The sequence below is a fragment of the Rhinolophus sinicus genome, linkage group LG03, assembly GCF_036562045.2.
Source record: "Rhinolophus sinicus isolate RSC01 linkage group LG03, ASM3656204v1, whole genome shotgun sequence".
In the NCBI taxonomy this organism is placed as follows: Eukaryota; Metazoa; Chordata; class Mammalia; order Chiroptera; family Rhinolophidae; genus Rhinolophus; species Rhinolophus sinicus.
In genome coordinates, this window is record NC_133753.1 from 157,494,776 (window position 1) to 157,515,979 (window position 21,204).

At 37.7% G+C, this 21,204-nt stretch overlaps 2 protein-coding genes across 16 annotated transcripts in view; both read right to left on the reverse strand.

The window, feature by feature from the left end:
• SREK1 (splicing regulatory glutamic acid and lysine rich protein 1) overlaps positions 1 to 3,339 on the reverse strand; it is a 46,040-nt gene extending 42,701 nt beyond the window's left edge. Inside the window, exon 1 of one of the 3 annotated variants that reach the window (XM_019744145.2) lies at positions 3,024 to 3,339. In XM_019744145.2, coding sequence (XP_019599704.1) covers positions 3,024 to 3,184 — 161 coding nt within the window. In that variant the 5' untranslated portion in view covers positions 3,185 to 3,339. The remainder of the gene's footprint in view (positions 1 to 3,023) is intronic. The other 2 variants (XM_019744136.2, XM_074328880.1) reach the window with 2 other exon arrangements.
• A 15,521-nt stretch (positions 3,340 to 18,860) lies between these two features.
• ERBIN (erbb2 interacting protein) overlaps positions 18,861 to 21,204 on the reverse strand; it is a 105,004-nt gene continuing 102,660 nt past the window's right edge. For all 13 annotated transcript variants that reach the window (XM_019744091.2, XM_019744031.2, XM_019744111.2 and 10 more), the window contains one exon: positions 18,861 to 20,897. In XM_019744091.2, coding sequence (XP_019599650.2) covers positions 20,790 to 20,897 — 108 coding nt within the window. In that variant the 3' untranslated portion in view covers positions 18,861 to 20,789. The remainder of the gene's footprint in view (positions 20,898 to 21,204) is intronic.

The following is a 21,204-nucleotide window of genomic DNA, read 5'->3' on the forward strand; positions in this document are numbered from 1 at the left end:
GTGTTATATTTATGTTATAATTTTGCAAAATATATTACAGTTTGTGACACATTCACTACATATTAATGCACCATGTTTAAGAGCTTTTTTTTTTATTTTAAACTGAATTTAACATTTGATTTCAAAAAACAGCCTATTACTAAGTGTCATAATAATTGGTATCATATTGCCACCCAAGCCCAGGTTTCAACTATATAAGTGGTATTTATGTCGGCAATGAAGAATATTCTGTGATATATTTCTTCTATCTATAAGACACATTACAACAACCTTGAAAGCAAGGTTAGTTTACAAGGTTCATGTACAAAACATTTTACTGCTTGATTCCAATTCTTGAAGGATACAGCACTCCTCCAAGTATTTCTCAATTATTAAGAAATGTTGGGGTGGGGGAAAGGGTCGACCAGATGGCTCAGTTGGTTAGAGCGCAAGCTCTGAACAACAGGGTTGCAGGTTCGATTCCCACATGGCTAGTGAGCTGCACCCTCCACAACTAGATTAAAGACACCGACGTGCAGCTGAGCTTCCGGAGGGGTGGCAGAATGGCTCAGTTTTCAAATAAAAATTTTAAAAAATTTAAAAAAAAGAAAATGTTCTGGGCAGCCGGTTAACTCAGTTAGTTAGAGCGTGGTGCTGTTAACAAGGTTGCTGGTTCAATCCCCACATGGGCCACTGTGAGCTGCATCCTACAACTAGATTGAAACAACTACTTGACTTGGAGCTGATGGATCCTGGAAAAACACACTTAAACAAAAGTTAAAAAAAAAGAAAGAAAGAAAGAAAGAAAGATGGGGCCAGCCCGGTGGCTCAGGCGGTTGGAGCTCCATGCTCCTAACTCCAAAGGCTGCAGGTTCGATTCCCACATGGGCCAGTGGGCTCTCAACCACAAGGATGCCAGTTCAATTCCTCGACTCCCACAAGGGATGGTGGGCAGCGCCCCCTGAAACTAAGATTGAACACGGCACCTTGAGCTGAGCTGCCCCTGAGCTCCCGGATGGCTCAGTTGGTTGGAATGCATCCTCTCAAACACAAGGTTGCCGGTTCGACTCCCACAAGGGATGGTGGGCAGAGCCCCCTGCAACTAGCAATGGGAACTGGACCTGGAGCTGAGCTGCGCCCTCCACAACTAAGACTGAAAAGACAACAACTTGAAGCTGAACGGTGCCCTCCACAACTAAGATTGAAAGGACAACAACTTGACTAGAAAAATAGTCCTGGAAGTACACACTGTTCCCCAATAAAGTCCTGTTCCCCTTCCCCTACAAAATCTTTAAAAAAAAAAAAAAAAAAAAAAAAGGAGATGCAACTATTTAAAAAAGAAAAAAATGTTCTGAGCGTTTAAATGAAAAGATAGCTGAAAGCATTTTCAAAAGATACTCCAAGCTTATATGCCACAGCTAGTCAAAAATGATGTATGTGCATGCACTTGTGTAGTATTGACGAAAATGTATTACCTGAATCTAACCATGTAGAAACAATCTATGTAAAACCAGATTATGAGTCATTCTACAAAACAAACTGCAAGACAAAAGTACCAATGTCATAAAAGACTTTTTAAAAGGTGATGGGGGGCTGTTCTAGAGTAAGGGGATAACTAAATGCAATGGGTGGTCTCTGATTATATTCTAGACTGAGAAAAGAAAAAAAGCAATTGTTAGACTATTTGGCAAAATTTAAATATATACTACATTATATATTATTTTATCAACATTAAATTTCTTGTGGTATTGTAGGAGAATTTATTTGTTCTTATACTTAAGTGTTGAAGGAAGAATAGTCAGTGTCTGCAACTACAAACTTTCAAAAGGATGGGAAGGAGGAATAGTGTGTGCGTGTAAAGATGGAGGGGGGACAGAGACAGAAAGAAATCAACTGTGGCAAACGATGAACGCAGCTGAAGGGAATATGGGTATTCATTCAACTTTTCTGTGTGCATGAATTACTTCAAAACAAAAAGTAGAGGAGAAAAACTTAAACAGTAAAATTTTTAAATCCAAATACCAACTTTTACCAGTATCTAGGCAGTAGCAATGAGTTATACTCAGACAGAAAATTTAAAAGTACACCTCCATGTATCACTATGAAATAAACCAAAAACTCAAGTACAAATTTTTAAAACAAAAAAAAATCTTGGGCAACCAATTACTCTCCTTCTTTCAAAGGATTTTGACACAGTAAACAAAATACTCAGGATTTTAAGATTTTAAACTCTAGTCTTTAAAAAAGTTTATGCTTGTAAGAATCTGAACAACCCGCAAACCCCCTACAAATTCTGTGGGTAGATAGTACCGTACGAGGGAAATCTTAACTTCAAAATACACCACTTGGGAGGTGTCCGCGACCTGTGAATGCCAGTCGAAATCCAGTTTTAAAAGTATGCAGTAGATAATCCTGCAACAACTAATATTTTTTTCTGGAAGGTTTAGGACGACAGTGTGACCTTCCAGGAGGAAATTTTAATCTGTTGCCAAAAGGGTGAATAGACATGATCTTTTAATACCACGGATGGGTTCGGTTAAATTAACAAAAATGATGCTACATTTGTGAACACCGCCCTGGGAACAAATACAGCGCTAGTTCCAGGCTTTTTCAGCAACGACGGCCTGACACTAGGCCCTAAGAACTGGACAGTTTCTCAGGCGGTCTCCGCGATTTTCACATTGCACAGCAGGCGTTTGCCAGGACTATTCATGGCCCACCTGCGGCCATCTTAAGTTCGGGAAAAAACCGTACAGGGAGGCATTGAATTCGAGAACTTGGCGGCGACAAGTCGGGGAGGCACGAAAAAGGCAACCTTTTAAGGTCTCAGTGCAGAGGTATAACCCTAAAGTCCGACTAACAAGGAGAGCACGCCCGAGGGGCTCCGGGTTTCGGTGCCCAAATCAAACGTGGGCACCAAGGTAAGCCCCGGCGGTCACGTGGCGAGCACCGCGCGCGCCCCCGTCCACGCTCTCCCCCGCGCCGCGGTTCCCCAGATCTCTATGGCGCCCGCGCCCCTCCCCCAACCGAGCTCGAGCACTTACTCTGGGGGATAGAGCCGCAGCTCCTCGATTTCTCCTAGGAAGGAAAAAAGCGTCCGCATCTGCTCGCTGGTCACCGCCGACGACAGATTCGTCACCTGAATCACCGCCGTAGGGGTGAGGCTGAAGCCTAAGCCCAAACCGAAGCCGCCGCCGCTGTTCATCCCGACCCCTCTGCCGCTCCCTCCCACTCCCCAACGTCTACGACGCGTCAGCGACGGAGCCGGGAAAGCGGAGCACGCGCGGCCGCGAGCGCGCTCCCGCAGGCGAGTTCAAGGCGACGGGCAGGTCTAGCCGCCCATTTCCCAACTCTCCTGCTCCCAGGGCTGCGCGCGCCAGCCGGAAGCGTCGCTCCGGCAACCCGGCGGTTCTCGCGAGATTGCGATGGAGCGGTGGGGGCGAGGTCCCTGGTCCCTGAAGCTGTAGTTCTTGCTCTTTCCTATTCTCCTCTCGAAGGTTTTTATCTTTTTTTGCACCCCGCTACAACTCGGTCGAATTCTTGTACTCCAGTAAACGTGGGAAACTCAGCTCTTTTTGATCTTTAAGTAGGACTGGGGAACGGAAAGTCCTGACCTGCTGCTCTTGCGGAGCTTCCAAGGAGGAATGACTCTTGGGTATCACAGATACAGTTAACTAAACTGTAACGCGTCATTATTACATACAGGCAGCTGCCCCGCCCCAAAGCATTAAGAAATTGGCCAGCGTGCGTCACAGTTGTGAAAAAACTTGGAAAATTTTACAAAATGTGAGTTATTAAAGATATAGGTAGTAAGATGAAGACTGTGCGATCATTGTTTATAACTTGTCAGTTATTCGCTCATTCCGCAGGTATTAATATTTATTCAGTGTTTTATACACCAGACGCTGTTAGACAAGGGCACATGAAAGGAAGTTACAGACAGTCCACATAGAACTTGCAACCCAGTGACAGACAAGGAACAGTATAGTATGTGACACTAGGGCAGCTGTTCCCCGAATGCCATCTGCAGAATTCTGAGGGTCCTAGAGGCCAGTTTCAGTGGGTCCGCAAGGCCAAACAATTTTTATAATAAAACTAAGACTTTGTTTACCTTTTTCACTTTGTTAACGTTTGTACTGACGGCATAAAAGTAATAGTCAATTAAACTGCTGGCACCCTAGCAAGAATCAAGGTAGTGGCACCAAACTGCACTAATACCTAGCAGGACTTTGTATTCTTCACCTCCTTGCACTCACAGCATACAATATTTAAGATGTTTAAAATAAATTAGTTTAACTTAAGAATGACCTTGACAAAGGAGTAAAACAATTTTATTAAGTCTTCACCCTAGCATACATGTCATTTTAATATCTGTGAAGTAATGGTAAGTACTTCTGCTACGTGCCCAAGTAAAATGGTTGTCTGCCAAGAAATCATTTGTATACATGAGTTTTTCCTGCAAAAATCCAAATTTTGTAAAACTTATATCCATCATCTTGACAGTTTTCCAGTACTTAAAGACTTTTCTGCTAAAAATACCAGTGATGTTAACAAATGCATTTTTGACATTAAACAAAATATGTGAACATTGGGAAGATCTCTGCAACTCAATGAACAAGTGATTCGAAGGGTAAGTGGTGGTAGTAATGGAAAGCAAGGAACAGTCCCAAATGTGGGATTCCTTGAACCCATTTAAAACTAAACGGAATAAAAGCTCTCGACTCAAAAAATATATATATGCGGGGCGGCCTGTTAGCTCAGTTGGTTAGAGCGCGGTGCTCAACAACAAGGTTGCTGGTTCGATCCCCACATGAGCCACTGTGAGCTGCGCCCTCCACAACTAGATTGAAACTACTTGACTTGGACCTGATGGGTCCTGGAAAAACACAAATAAATAAAGTTTTTAAAAAAAGAATAGTGAAAAATCAGTTAAAAAAAAAAATATATATATATATGTGTATATATATATATGTATGTATGTATGTGTATATATATATATATATATATATATATACACACATTCAGTTTTAGACATAATTGAGACAGGTTAGCTAGCATGTTGTTAGGTAAACCGAGACGTCCCTGATAGACTAAACAAAGGCAGCCATATCTTGGAACTCCAGGATCTGAAATGATTCATTCACTCCAGGGCAAAAATGTAATTGCACTCTAGGGGGTAATGGGTTATCTCATAAATCCCCTTAGGTTGTGCAACAAAGGGAATCTGAGACAAAAATCCATTAGAAGGCCACCAACTCCCTTCCCCAAGCATGCAAGAGAAAGTATAAAAATAAGAGCCTTTTGCCTTAGCCAGTGGGCATCCCAGGTTCGGGGACCCCCTCTCGTAAGGGAGCTGTACTTTCGCTTTAATAAAAATCTTTGCTCCTCTACCTCTCCTTCTGAGTCCGCGTTCTCATTCTTCAGGTATGTGAGACCACGATCTCTGGGTACCAGACACCAGAATCCTGTATCGTTATTATAGGTGCTTTTCAGTCCTCCTGAAGCCCTACCATGGATCCCTAAGGTTAACTTAGAATACTGGTCCTTAGACTTCAGTGTGCGTCAAAATCACCTAGAGGACATATGAAAACAGATTGCTGGCTCTATCCCCAGAGTTTTTGATTTACTAGGTCCAGAGTGGGGCCTGGAAATTTTAATGTCTAACAAGTTCCCAGGTGATGCTGCTGGTGGTGATTTGAGAACCCCACTTTGAGAATCGCTGGTTTCGAAGCTTCTGTAAAAAAAACATCCAGCCTAAGAGAAAGCTTGTAAGAGTTTATTTGAGCCAAGCTGATAACAATTGCCAGGAAGCAAAGTCTCAAGGGATTGAAAAAATGCTCTGGAAAATGGCTGTTTTGCAACTTGTTTTATACATTAGAATCAAAGGAGGAAGGTTACATGAAATCCATTGGTTGTAGATGAAGGGGGTGAAAGAAAGCAAAGTGTGTGTGTGTGGGGGGAGAATCTCTGGGATTAGATAAAAAGCAAAATGGAGAGACACACTTCTTTTACATTGTTTGGTACAGGATAGTTAATAGGACATAGAGATAGTATTGGGGGAACAAGATAATAAGGAGGGATTTTGTAGTTTTCCGCTCTAGTGTGGTGGGTTGTGTCCCCTGGGGGGTCTGGAAAGGGATTACTCTTACATTCCAAGGGTATGTTATCTTAGAAGCAAAAAGACAACAGATAGGCTCACTTAAGGCAAAGATTGACCTTTGTCAAGGAAGCTACAGGCCAAGGATATGACTTCCCGCCAAGGCCCACCTTAGTTAGGAATTTTTATGTTCACAACATCCTGTGTGGTTATTGTCAGTCTCCTGAGCTTTTCAGGTTTAACATGTGGCCCCTTTTCCGTCCACAGCTCTAAAAGCAGTACATAGTAAATTTAGTAATCTTCTGTTGATGGTAAAGCAGAAGGAGGAATTTATGTTTCTGGCCTGGAGGATAGTGCCATAATTTGGGACCAAACATGAGAAGGAAGAGCAGCTTTCTGAGGAAGGAGCAGAAAATACTGGGATCTATTACAGACAAGTTCCTGAAATAAAAATGTAAGGAAATTGTCCAGCACTAAGATAATAGTATGTGATTTAAGCTTGAGAATAAACATAGTTATTCTAGCCATACATGCAGTAGGAGAAATACAGTGAGCAACATTAAATGGACAAATACAATAAACAGCCAAAAACAAAACCACGCCAGAAGGGAAAACAGGAGGGAGGATAGTCACAAAAAATTAGGGAAGAAAAGTTTTAAGGAAAAAGTGAAGAGTCGGGAGGAAAGAATGAGGAGGGTGTCAAATTCTGCAAAGATGCCAAAATCAGGGATAAAATGTGTCCATTGATAGACATAATGTGACTTACTGAGACAAAAAGCTACATGAATCAGTTTAGAGAAGCAAAGGCCGCTTCTCTAAACTGTCTGTAAACTGATTTGCTTTTCTAAACTGATTCATGTAGCTTTACTTCCATTGATGTCTTTCTGAATCTCCCAGCAAGAGTTCCCAACCCTGGGCCTAAACTAGCCCTGCAACTCTGGCCAATTGCAGACTGCTCAACCCTGCTCCTCTGAAATAAATTTTAGAACTGCAACCTCTGTAATCACTTTCATGGCCCCAATTTGCATATATTTCTTCTCTACTAGTCCTCTTGGTTTCATCTGCCTACTGACTGAACCAACATCTTCTAAAACAATAAGACAAGCAGTGACAAAAGTTTCAGTGCAGAAAGAGAGGGGCTTCTCACAAGTAGGCTCAGGCCCATAAGATAAACCAGAAACCAAAAAATAAGAAAGATTAGCTCCAGTAAATAAATTAACAGCAAAAAAGGAAAAAGATATGCATTTAAAATGTATGCAATTATCGGATTTAGAACCACGAAGTAACTTTGAAGAGAGCACTCCTGTGAAGTACAGAGACAGGAAGGGAATGCTTGAGCTGTGAAGGTATGCAGGTGAGTCTGGACAAACAAGAAAAGGTTTTGATGCCTTTGATTGGTCTTCTTGTTTTGCTTTTTGAACAAGTGAGATCTGCAAAGAATCTATGGAATTTTAAAGGGAATTTTGATAGAGAATAATTTAAAAGCAATTTCAGGTTAGGAAGGATATGTAAGTGGCCCTATCTTTGAAGGAAGAGTGCGGCTTATAGTCCAAAGACAACAAGAAAGCACTGGAAGAAAGGTTAATAGGTTATAATAAAAAGAATCAGAGAAGGAGTGTGAACTGTGCATGCATGAGTGCACTAGTGTATGTGTATACGAGTATGTGTGCATGTGTGTAGTGTGTTTCAAAATAGAACTCATGCAGAAATGAAGGAGACACTCTTAGTCTTTTCCTGTGCTCAAGCACATCACCCTTTTTCAGTATCCAGAATGGTATCTCTAGTAGGCTAGCTCTGGAACCTCAACACTGGCCTAACTTTTTTTTTAATTACTAAAAAATTATTTTACTTAGCTTAAACAGAAAGGAAAGTAGACAATAATGGCAAGTTTAATTCATGGAGTGGAAGAAATGTAGCTATTGGCTACCATATTGCACAGCACAGAGATAAAGCATGTCCATCATTTCGGTAAGTCCTATTGGACAGTGCTGGCATAGACAATAAAATACTTTTAAGGAGACAATCCTTTCTTAAAGACACAATTCAATTTAACAGTATTAATTCATCCTTTCATATAAGACAGATACTATGTTTGGTGCCAGCAAAAATCAAAAATGAATAAGATAATTCTCTGATCCTAAAGGACTCACTATTTATTAGTTCAGTAAATTTGTTTTAAAAGAATCAAAGGAGGAAGGTTACATGACATCCATTGGTTGTAGATCAAGGGAGTGGGAGAAAGCAAAGCAGGGAAATCTCTGGGAAGAAGAAATTTATTATATTTGAAAAATCACCTACCAAAGTGAACAAAAGTAAGGAAAGCTCAGAAAATATTTTACCAAATGCCACACAAGGAAGTTGTACTCACCGTCATCTCATTACTGGATTATTAAATTGACAAGTTAAAAATGACAATAGACTCCATATAGTCTAGATGCCTGTGAAGATTATGGCCGTCCCGCACACAGGCTGACCACTGTATCAGAGATGGAATAGGGCCACATTCTGATTTAACCCACCAGTGTCCAACCTGAGACTTCATAAAATGTTTAGTATTTAACTTTATTCTAGAATCTGACGAAGCACAAAACAAGCTAAATTACATTTTCTTTTAGTTTAGAAACTGCCTCAGGAACATCTTCACCACAAACAATTCAGATAGGACCTGGGATCTAATGGAACTCTACGGAAAAACAACTTTCAAATGACATATGGCAGAGCCCTTCAGGCTTATAATTAGACCATAATACACCAAATGTCACCTTATGTGTCACAGAGGGTGTTTGTGCAAACATTCAAGGTGATCAAGTTGAATTCCAAAATGGATATGTTGATGAACTCACAGACAAACTGAAAATATAAAGAATATTGGGAAAATTGAAAGAAAAAATTTAGTATGGAAAATAATTCTCTTTCTTGCTAATGAATTCAAAAGCATATTTATAGAAATATTGCAATCTTTTTCAAAAGAACTATCTATCTTAAATATCATATTTGGTTTTAATCATATGCAATGCCTGTTTTCAATTTTTTTGCCAGCTTTATTGAGATATTTATTTATGTTCATTGACATAAAAGATTGTGTGAATTAAAGGAATTCAAGGTGTTGATTTGATACACGTCTGTATTCCAAAATGACCACCATAGCGTTAGCTAACACCTCCAACACATCACATAATTTCCATTTCTTTTTGTGGTGAGAACATTGAAAAATGTACTCTTTTTACATGTAGGGTTTTCTTTCTTTTTTTTTTAAATAACTGTATGTTCTTGTTTAACTTAAGTTGTGCTCTTTTCTGATGAGTATTATGTTTTTCAGTGATTGCTTTTTTGTATTATCAAAAGTACATTTGAACTGAGCATTAAAAAAAGGCTTGGCAACCTTCAGGTATGTAATACATACAGTGTTATTAACACTGATCACCATGCTATATATTAGATCCCCACAACTTATTTGTCGTAACTGGAAGTCTGTACACTTTCACCAACATTTCCCCCATTTACCCCACCTCTTCACCATTTACTTTCTGTTTCTAAGTGTTTGGCTTTTTTAGATTCCACTTATAAGTGACATCATACAATACTTGTCTTTCTCTGTCTGACTTATTTCATTTAGCATAATATTCTCAAGGTCCAACCATACTGTCACAAATGGCAGGATTTTCTTCCTTCTCGTGGCTAAATAATACTCAATTTTATATATATCTCTATCTCTATCTCTGTCATCTTTATCCATTTATCCATTAACAGACACTTAGTTTGTTTCCATATCTTGGCCATGGTGAATAATGCTGCCATGAACATGAGAGTGCAGATATCTTTTTAAGATCCTGATTTCATTTCCTTTGGGTACATACCCAGAACTGAGATTGCTGGGTCATATGGTAGTTCCATTTTTAATTTTTTGAGGAAGCTCCATACTGTTTTCCATAGTGGCAGTGTCAATTTACATTCCTACCAACATTGCACAAGGGTTCCCTTTTCTCTACATCCTTGTCAATACAAGTTATCTCTTGTCTTTTCAAGGAAAGCCATTCTAACAGGTGTGAGGTGATATTTCATTGTGGGTTTTCTTTGCATTTCCCTGATGATTACTACTAATGAGTACTTTTACATGTACATTTTCATGTTGGCGATTTGTATGTCTTCTTTGGAGAGGTATCTATTCAGTTCCTCAGTCTGATTTAAAATCAGACCTTTTTTGTTTGGTTGGTTTTGGTTTTTTGCTATTGAGTTATATGAATTCTTGTAGTTTTCAATGCATAGATATTTCATCTTCTTAGTTTAAATTATCCATAAGTAGTTTATTGTTTTTGATGCTATTGTGAATGGGATTGGTCTCTTCATTTTTTTTTTAAAGATGTTTTATTGTTAGTGAGCAGAAATACAACTGATTTCTGTATGCTGACTTTGTATACTACAACTGTACTGAATTCGTTAATTAGTTCTAATAGTTTTTTGGTAGAGTCTTTAGGATTTTCTATTACAAGATCATATCACCTATAAACGTAATTTAACTTCTTCCTTTCTGATGTGGATACCTTTTATGTCTTTTTCTTTCCTGATTTCTCTGGCTAGGACTTCAGTCCTAAGTTGAATAGGAGTGGTAAGAGTGGGCACCCATGTCTTGTTTCTAACATCGTCCTTGATAAGTATGATGTTAGGTGTGGATTTGTCACATATGCCCTTTGTTATGTTATGTTCCTTCTATATCCAATTTGTTGAGTGCTTTTATAATGAAAAGATACTGCATTTTGTCAAATGACTTTTCTACATCTATCAAGATGATCATATATTTATCTTTTCATTCTGTTAACGTAGTGTATCATTTTTTGAACCATCATTGCATTCCAAAGATAAATCCCACTTGATCATGGTGTAGGATCCCATGTGCTCTTTCTTTTTTTTGTTTTTAAGATTTTATTGGGGAAGGGGAACAGGACTTTATTGGGGAACAGTGTGTACTTCCAGGACTTTTTTTCCAAGTCAAGTTGTTTTCCTTTCAATCTTAGTTGGGGAGGGTGCCGTTCAGCTTCAAGTTGTTGTCCTTTCAGTCTTAGTTGTGGAGGCGCACCTCAGCTCCAGGTCCAGTTGCAGTTGCTAGTTGCAGGGGGCGGAGCCCACCATCCCTTGCGGGATTCGAGGAGTTGAACCGGCAACCTTGTGGTTGAGAGCCCACTGGCCCATGTGGGAATCGAACCGGCAGCCTTCGGAGTTAGGAGCATGGAGCCCGCCCCCCATGTGCTCTTGAATTCAGCTGACCAATATTTTGTTGAGAACTTTGCATCTGTGTTCATCAGGGATATTGGCCTGTAATTCTCTTTTCTTGTAGTGTCCTTGTCTGGCTTTGGCACCAGGAATAATTCTGGCCTCATAAAATAAGTTTGAGAGTGTTCCCTCCTGTCCAGTTTTTTGGTAAGTGACTGAGAAGGATTGGTGTTGATTCTTCTTTAAGTGTTTGGTAGAATTCTCCAGTGGAACCATCTGTATTTATGTATTGGGAGGTTTTGGATTACTGATTCAATCTTCTTACTAGTTATAGGTCTGTTCAGATTTTCTATTTCTTTATGATTCAGTCTTACTAAGTTGTATGTTTCTAGAAATTTATTTCTTCTAGATTATCCAGTTTGTAGGCATATGGTTGTTCATTATCTTTTATGATCCTTTGTATTTAATTTATTATCAGTTGTAATGTCTCCTCTTTCATTTCTGATATTTATGTGTCTTCTCTCTTTTTTTCTTAGTGGAACTACAGGTTTGTCAATTTTGTTGCTTTTTGAAAAAAACCAGGCCATGGCTTTATTGATCTTTCCTATTGTTTTTCTGGTCTCCATTTCATTTATTTCTGCTCTGATCTCTATTTAGATCTGCTAATTTTAAGCTTAGTTTTTTTATTCTTTTTCTAGTTCCTTGAGGTGTAAAGTTAGGTTATTTATTTGACATCTTTCTTTTTTCTTAATGCAGCCATTTGTCACTATAAACTTTACTTTTAGAACTGCTTTTGCTACATGCAGTAGGTTTTGTATGCTGTTTTTACAATTTTGTTTCAAATTATTTATTTTTCCTTTTTATTTCTCCTTTGACCCATTAATTATTCAGGAGTGTTGTTTAATGTCCACACATTTGGGCATTTCCCAGTTTCTCTCTTGTTATTGACTTCTAGTTTCATACCATTGTGGTTAGGAAATATATTTGGCATGATTTCAATCTTAAATTTACTCAGAGTTGTTTTGTGACCTATCATATGATCTATTCTGGAGAATGCTCCCTGTACCCTTGAGCAGAATGTGTATTCTGCTGCTATAGGATTGTATTTCTGTATATGTCTGTTGGGTCTACTTCTCTAAACTATGGTTCAAGTCCAATGTTTCCTTGTCGATTTTCTGTCTGGATGATTTATCCATCATTAATAATGGGGTACTGAAGTCCCTAACAATTAGTGTCTTATAATCTATTTTGCCTTTCTGATCTGTTAATATTTGTTTTATCTATTTAAGTTCTTCTGATGTTGGGTGCATATATACTTAGTTTTTTTGTGTGTTTTTTTGTGTGTGTGTTTTATAAATGTGCACCATGGAAATGAAATCTAGATTATGACTCTTTTTATTTTTTTATTTTTTTATATTTTATTGGGGAAGGGGAACAGGACTTTATTGGGGAACAGTGTGTACTTCCAGGACTTTTTTTCCAAGTCAAGTTGTTGTCCTTTTCAATTTTAGTTGTGGAGGGTGCCGTTCAGCTTCAAGTTGTTGTCCTTTCAGTCTTAGTTGTGGAGGGCACAGCTCAGCTCCAGGTCCAGTTGCCGTTGCTAGTTGCAGGGGGCGCACCCCACCATCCCTTGCGGGACTCGAACCGGCAACCTTATGGTTGAGAGGATGCACTCCAACCAACTGAGCCATCTGGGAGCTCAGCGACAGCTCAGCTCAAAGTGCTGTGTTCAATCTTAGTTGCAGGAGGCGCTGCCCACCATCCCTTGTGGGACTCGAGGAATTGAACCGGCAACCTTGTGGTTGAGAGCCCACTGGCCCATGTGGGAATCGAACTGGCAGCCTTCGGAGTTAGGAGCATGGAGCTCTAACCGCCTGAGCCACCGGGCCCACCCCAATTATTTTTATAGAAAGCTTTTTCTGGATTTTCAGAGTGATGGAAAAATGAACACTTGATTTTGCCTAATGTACTAATCCAGTAGAATCCTTCCCTCTTTTTAAATGTGTTGATACAAACTGGATTTTGGCAATATATTTTATAATAAAATTAATGCTTGATAAATTAGTATCTCCAAAGCTGTAGCACAAATAATGATATTTAAAAACAGAAGATTATGTACAGCTAAATACCATTTCCTTAACATAGTAGCAAGAAAGTTTTCAAAAATAGAGGTAGAAAAGCAGATTTTCTATACTCTGACATTTGTACAGTTGCCTGATGTATCAATATATAATTCTTGGAAAACTTAAGCAGTTAAGTCCAATTCATTTTTAAATCACGAGTACAGTGATTAACATAAAAGATATTTTTGATTTTGTTCCTAAAGATAACAAACATGCTGTTGGGTTGTGAAGAAACTAAGATTAGGGAGCAGATGGGATTTTTGGCAAAGAGCAGGCAAGTCTGTCAGCAGCAGGAGCTGGCTCATATTTTAGCGCACAGTGCTGATAATACCTCAATCAAATAAGTGCCACGCAGGATTTGCCAGTCAGAAGACATCTTAACTACTTCTTCTTAAAGCAAGAGCAGCTTCATTATAACCTCACATGGAGGCAAGCAGCCAATTTAGGATTCACTTTTGACAGTCAGCTGATGTCAGTTTTTCAATGAATGTATGTTCCTGCCTGGGAATATTGCTAATGTGAAATGTTACTATTCAGATGATATTATGTCACCATCTGAACAGCATATGTATAATTTATTCATCATCCACAAGTATTTATTGAACTCAAGTGCTGAGTGCTTTAATATGTACATAACAAATCTTTTGTTTTCAAAGCTGGTTATGCTGCGGGTCAGCATAACTTCCTCCTGCACCTCTTCATGGCATTTATCACTTTCATTTTATACTCTCCCCCTCGGAGTAAAAACCAAAGTCATCCTTACAATGGCCTAACAGACCCTAGACAAACTTCCCTTGTATTTCTGACGTCTTGGCACCTCTTTCTCTCTCTCTTCATGTGTGGATGAAATGTAAAATTCCATTGTAGAGGAACAAATGGTCCTTCCTACTGTGTTGAGTACCTAATGCATACCCAGTATGCCAGAATGGACATAAAAGAGTCTTCCATCAAGGAGTTTCTAATAATTTTGGAAATGAGACTAACTAATACACGTAACATTATGAGATCAATAAGACATTACTAAATTACATAGCATGAATGTTAAAAACCAAAGAACAGGGAAGTTTAGAGTTCAGAAAAGCTATGATGAGGACTAGCTCCTTGTATCCAGTTAGCATCATGACAATAATAATCTGAAGGCCTCCAAATCTTGCTCTCCCACTAGTTTCTCCTGAGTATCAGGTGGGCATTTCTAAACGTTCCAAAGTAAGCAAGTGCACGCCAGAATTTATTATTCCTGATTTCAATTATTGGCATCACCACCTATCCTCCAACTCCAGCCAGAACTTGGAAGCCACCCTTACTTCCTCCTGCCTCCTTACCCATCTGCATCTTATTGACGTGACACTTTCTAAGTATGTGCTATATATAGATCCCCTTTCTCTAAACTTCCATTTCCAGTACCTTGGCTGGTGCCAATATTATCTCTGTTCTGGCTTTTACAATAATCTTGTAACCATGTTACTAAGTTTCTTACCCCAGTCACTGCTACCCCATCCACGTCACACACAGCAGTAATCTTTCTAAATTTCAAATCATTTACTTCACTCATTATTGTCCTCAGAATAAAATGCTTTGCATTACACCAATGGCCCTGTTGTTAGACATCTTTTCTAGATATTCTGGATGCTCTGAGGTCTGATAGAGAACGGTGTGCTCCCCCTATCACCAAATCTAACAAGTCCCAATATTAGTCAAGGCATCTGATCCAAGGGAGTGGAATGGGCCCGAGAAAGGGCATTTAGAAATGTGGTTCTAAGCGCAAGGCCAAGGCCAGGGGTTTAGGCTCTCAGACAGGCTCCACTCCAGCTCTGCTGGCTAGAGAGACGGGTCATGGGGAGTGGAAGTTGAAAGTGAACTATGGCTAGTTGTTTTCTATTGTGATTACAAACTTAGCAGTTTAAAAGCAACACACATGTATTACCTCACCGTTTCTGTCAGTCAGGATGCCATCCTCGGCTTGGCTGGGAACTCTGCTCAGGGGCCTACATGTCGCAGTCAATGCAGCCGGGCTGTAGCCTCATCTGGAGGGGGGGTCCTCTTCCAAACTCATTCAGGTTGTTAGAATTCCATTCCTTGCAGTTGTAGAACTAAGGCCCTCAGCTCCTAGAAGTTGCCCTCTATAGGATGTTCACAGTATGTCTGCTTCTTCAAGGTCAAAAGAGCATCTCTTGCTTCAAGTCTCTTAGAGAAGGCCTGGTGTCCGTCTCCCTGTCTAAACATAATCTCTAATTCTGTAGCTCCTTCATATTCTGCTTCTTCTCTGATACTAGCTATAAAAATACATTATGAAAAGGGAATTTTTCTTCTTCTAATAACTTATGTGCTCGCTTCGGCAGCACATATACTAATACCTTGTTACTGTCATCCATTAATTATTTACTAGGTAGTATTACTAACCCTATTTCACAAATTGGGAAATAAGGCATAGAAATGTCAAAGAACTTCCCTAAATTCACACAAGCAGTACTAGCTAAATGGTAGATCTGTAATTCAAGACAGCTAGGGAAGGGACAATTGGGTAGCCTAAGTGCTGCTTAAAGTCACCCCAAATGAAAAAGCAGCAGGAGCTGGAGACAGAAGTTGACTTTGTACAGGTGGATGTGTGGGTGTCAGGAGAGAGGGCATTGACAGTAAAGACACCAATCTGGGGTTTCCTCCGAAATGTGGCAAAATCTCACTGGAGTCTGCCATTCAAACAGGATCTCTACATGACAGTGAAATCACATCTGGTGTGGGGCTCTTGTTAAAGTGGAGGGCTGGGGCAGCAGGCTTTCTCAGTTGGTTAGAGCGCAGGGCTCCGAACACCAAGGTGGCCGGTTGGATTCCCACATGGGCCAGTGAGCTGCGCCCTCCATTGCTAGATTGAAAACAACTTGACTTGGGAGCTGATGGGTTCTGGAAAAACACTGTTCCCCAATAAAAATTTTAAAAACAACAACAAAAAAAATGGAGGGCCTATGAATGCCATATGGACAAATCTCGGTGCATTTTTTTCAATGACCAAGATTTAAAAAAAAAAAAGGTATGCGTACCATATTTGTGGAGTACAAGAGTTAAAAGGAATAGCAACTTCATTAGCTTGCAGGTTGATTCAGAAAGATCCCAATAGGTACAAATAATCAATCTCAGCTTACAAAATGAAATTCAAAGTAATAAATACAAGGTGCTGCCTTTGGACTTTATTATGGTAATAAACACATCACATTAAATTTAGTTTATTTTTCTTTAGTTTGTTGACAAGGAAATTAATTGAGAAGAAAAGCGTATGTATAAAAAAGAATCCTTCTAAAGCTTTGCCTTGGAAGAACAAAATTGGTTTGATTAGATTTAAAGAAAGGTCAAGTTTATGAAAATAAGACAATTTTTCATGCAAAATAAAAACAGCTTTATTGAATCCTGTGGGGTAGGGTGGGGAGCATAACTTTACAACTTGGATTTCTTCCTTTACCGGTGATACACGAACTTCTCCTATTTCATCCTGAAATTAAATTGAGGGTTGATTGAGCAGCTTAGATGAGCCACATGAAATCCAATGGGAGATCATAACTATTTGTTTATTTGAAAAGGTAATTATAATAGCAGGATATTTTTTCAGCCTCTTCCCTAACAATCCTATACATAGGTTCAGGAATAGCTTAGTTGTTTACAGTAAAACCTGAGGAGATTCGCTGAGGTGCTTTCTTTCTGTTTAGAATGGGCTTCTCAGATGCTTGGATGTTAGGACTGTACATTTTTGGAGACAGTAAATTTTGTATCTTCACAAAGAGACTGTATAGTCCTAAAAAAAAAGGTAGCATTCTTTTAAGAGATTTCCAAAACTGTGAATGACCTTGCTTACTATCCGGAGAGTTTAAAAATTCTGCAGAGGTAAAGAAACCAGTCAACCTTTTCTGAACTCTTATTAGAAACAAGGGGAATACCTAAAAGTTTGAACTGGATGCCTATATAATCTAGATTATCGTTTAAAAGAATGAAGTGGTATTTTGTTCCCTTGTTCACCATCAATTATGTGTATTCATTAATGCTTTTGATGAAACATAAAATTATTTTAATTTTGATTTCAATGTCTTTTTGTAAAAAATACATTCACGTTAAACCAAAAGGATAAGCTAATAAGAATTTCAACAGAAATAAAAACCCTTTCAAACAGATATGACTGTTCACCATCCTCAAACTAATTGAAAAATACTTCTCATCCCAATAGTTTCCTTCAGAACTAAAAACCAATAATTTAAACTACACTTCCTCTATATCCAGAAATAAAAGGTCTGCAATGGTCAAATAGATGTATATCATGTTTATAATAATCTCAACCTGAAATTCATAAAATAAATCACACAACTTTAAACAGCATTAGTTTATTACCTATTCACTGTTACTTCAAACAATCTAGATATATACAAAAATTTGGAATGTTTCATAAATGCTGATAAAAATACTACATAGCTGCTAATGGGATTTTCTTTTAAGCACAGTATATTAATGCTTAAAAGGTTAGTTCTATTTATGGCAATGCTTGTGTGTTAAATTTTTTTCAAGTACATAAACATCTTCAAGTGCAAAGAGGTCAGAAAAAAATTTACAAAGTAGGGAATTTTAGCATTTCATAGATTCAGATAAACTGATGATTCCTTAATGAATCAGAATAAAACTTAGTTTATGGAAACAATTCTGTAGTGAATAAATTACTCTGAACATATAATTTTTAATGGTTTAAAATTTTAGGGTGGTCAATTTTAAACACTGTTACTAAAAGTAAGACAGTGTTTGGTTTTGATGATTTGCTACATAATACTTAGTATTAAAATAAAGTCTGTAATGGGTATGGGCCTTGACTACCAATTCTCAACTTTATACAAACTAAAACTATCCTGTCTATATCCTGAAAAGATTTAAATTATTACTTTTATTCAAATTTTGAAACTTTTATCATTACCAAAACAAAAATTCTAATGAGGAGTTAATTTTAATTTTACCGTATTTTAGAAGAAAACTTTGGCTATTAAGTGCAAAACCTTTTTGTTATTAGGTTTTTAAAGTTATATCATGTGTCATGTTATTCCTCTTGGTAACAAACTTTCTTAATCAACTTTATGTGGTATAAGAACATTAAGAAAATTTTTAACTAGAATAGAATAAAATACTAGTGCATATAATACCTGTTGCACCTGTAATATTTAAATATAATATGCAGACAATTAACCTAAGTTTAGATCACTGATGAATCAATTGTTCTCTGTGGCTTATTTCCTTTCCCCAAATTATAGTCTGTGTATCTGATTCTAGGTGAAATAGCTGAAAATGTAATAATTATACCTATTTTATGTATTCCTATTAAAAGCAGAATGTGAGTGAAAAATTGATCAAAACCAATAAAAAATGATGTGAATATTTTACAATGCCAAAATTAATATTTTAAAATAAACCATGAATAAAGGGAACACTGAGGCTTGTCTTAAAGAAGCTGTTTGTCATTCTTTTTTTTATAGAGATTACAACACATACAATAAATGAATTTTATCAAAATACAGCACATTTTTCTACTATATCCATAAAAATCAATTCCTATGTAAATAGTACTGAAAATCAACTAAAATGAGTTAAAATTTACAAAGAGTTGTTAAAGGGTTTCAATCAATATTAAAACTATACAATAACCAATTGATAACATCTTGAAAGAAGTGCAATATTTGAATTCACATCTTTTTAAAAGTACTGCCTATTTAATCTGACTAGCAATAAAGGAAGGAGTCTAACTCACTTTTGCAAAAATAATGTAGACTGCTGTTTTTGCTAGTCCTATAGAAGTCTTAATTAAAACAAGATTGAAGAACAAAGGATAACAGATTAAAAATTCCAAAATTATATTTCTTAGTAATTAAAAATGAATTGCAATAAATGAATATTGCTCTAATGAAAGGCTCTAGACTAGCCTCGACTAAAAACAGTTATTGGTCTTCTATGGCACTTTTATCTGGTCCAAATAACCATGCATTAATTCTTACCATTGCATGTTACTCAAATTTTATTTGATTACATAGACAGAACAAAACCAAATAAAATTAATGATTTGGATAGACAAAATTAATAAATCTCTATCAAATACGTTACACTAATGAGACAAAGGCAGTTGGTGGTAAAACACTACTACACTGATACACTTAGAAACCCTTTAAAGACTCTGAAGTGTCGAGTTCACATTTAATGTTACCTGTAGGAACAGCCCTTTATTTGAACACCTTTACACACTGGTGGCCCCAAGGACCCATCCCTTTGCTCTACAATTCCCCACAGCAATTCTCTATCACTGTGTCAGTTTCACAAACTTGCTTTGGTTTCCTAGCTCCATGCGTACTGTTTCCTTTTACTTTACCAAGGCAATGTGAGGCCAAACAAAATCAAGAGGCTTTCCTAAATCTTATATTTTGCATTACAGCAACAATAATCTTATAAAACTGGCCATTTTAGTTTTATTTGCTGCTTAAAGTAAAAATTATGAATTAAGATTAAAATGGCACACTAATTATAAAACTGATTGCAAGTACCACCATTTGCAAAAAAATCAAGGGATTTCCACATCACAGAAAAAGCATGGACATGCATCTACAGAGTTAAAAATTTCCTGTGACTAAAAAATTAAAAATTGAATCACCAGTAACAAATGTTTAGTCAATGGCTATGACAAGAACAGATTCTGTAGAGCTCATAAAAGACAATTATTGTCTTTTTATTTCTTTAAAAAGACATTACATTTTTATTGCATTATTCTATTAATAAAAACACATTAACAGATAGCTGTTTTTTCATTCTTTACTTCCAGATTTTTATAGAAATTAACTGTTTTAATCTGGCCTTGGAAAGTGAACCCACCAGCGCCACCTTCACCTACTCATTCTTCAATTCAATATGCACATAGCAAAAGCCAACACTTCAAATCTCTTGCCCACAAAAAAAAGTTTCAGCAGAAAACCATTAATATCAGTTGAATAAAAATAAGGGCATAAAAGCTATGAGAGAGATAGCTCTGCCATCTTTCTCTTGGCTACAATCAAGGCTAACTGGAGCCTTGCACAGAGTTCAGTCATGTGTATGAAATCCAAAAATAAACCTACAATCTATACAAAAACAACATATGCTTGTTTTTGTAGCCTTGATTGCTGTTTTTAAAAACCTAACAAGAAGTTTCATATGAATTCAACAGTCTTCCCTATATACAGTGGTTCTTTCCCTCTAGCCACAAGTTCCGTTATTTCATTAATGTACAAATTTCAACATAATTTTTTGAGTTCTTTATATATAAAAATAGTCAAGATATTAATTTCCCCTGCAAGTATCTTCCAATAAATCTTGCTGTCTTCCCCCTTTTCTGTCCACAGTTCTTATGAAGAAACTTCTCGTACAATGATGAGTTCTACTGTGTTCTGGAAAGTTTTTAGCAAGGACACTGCTTGTCCATGTTCAATATTGATAAAACTGTAGCCATTAGCCTAGAGGAAAGAAGAAAAATGTTTTAAGAAAAACATTTCATAGTAATCTATTTGCATTGGTGCTTTTAAATTTCTGCCAGGTAGTTCACAAACCTGGCAGAAAATAAGAATCATTTTGGCAATTTAAAACAACACCTAGACTCCTGGGCCCTACCCCTTAGCACTTCAAATAAAATCTCTGATGGTGGAACCCTGGAACCTATATTCTGCCCACATTTTCAGATGATTCCTATGTAGCAGTTGATGACAGGAAGCATTTAGCTAAGACTGTGTCATCAGACATGGTGTTTTGTGTATGCACTACTGT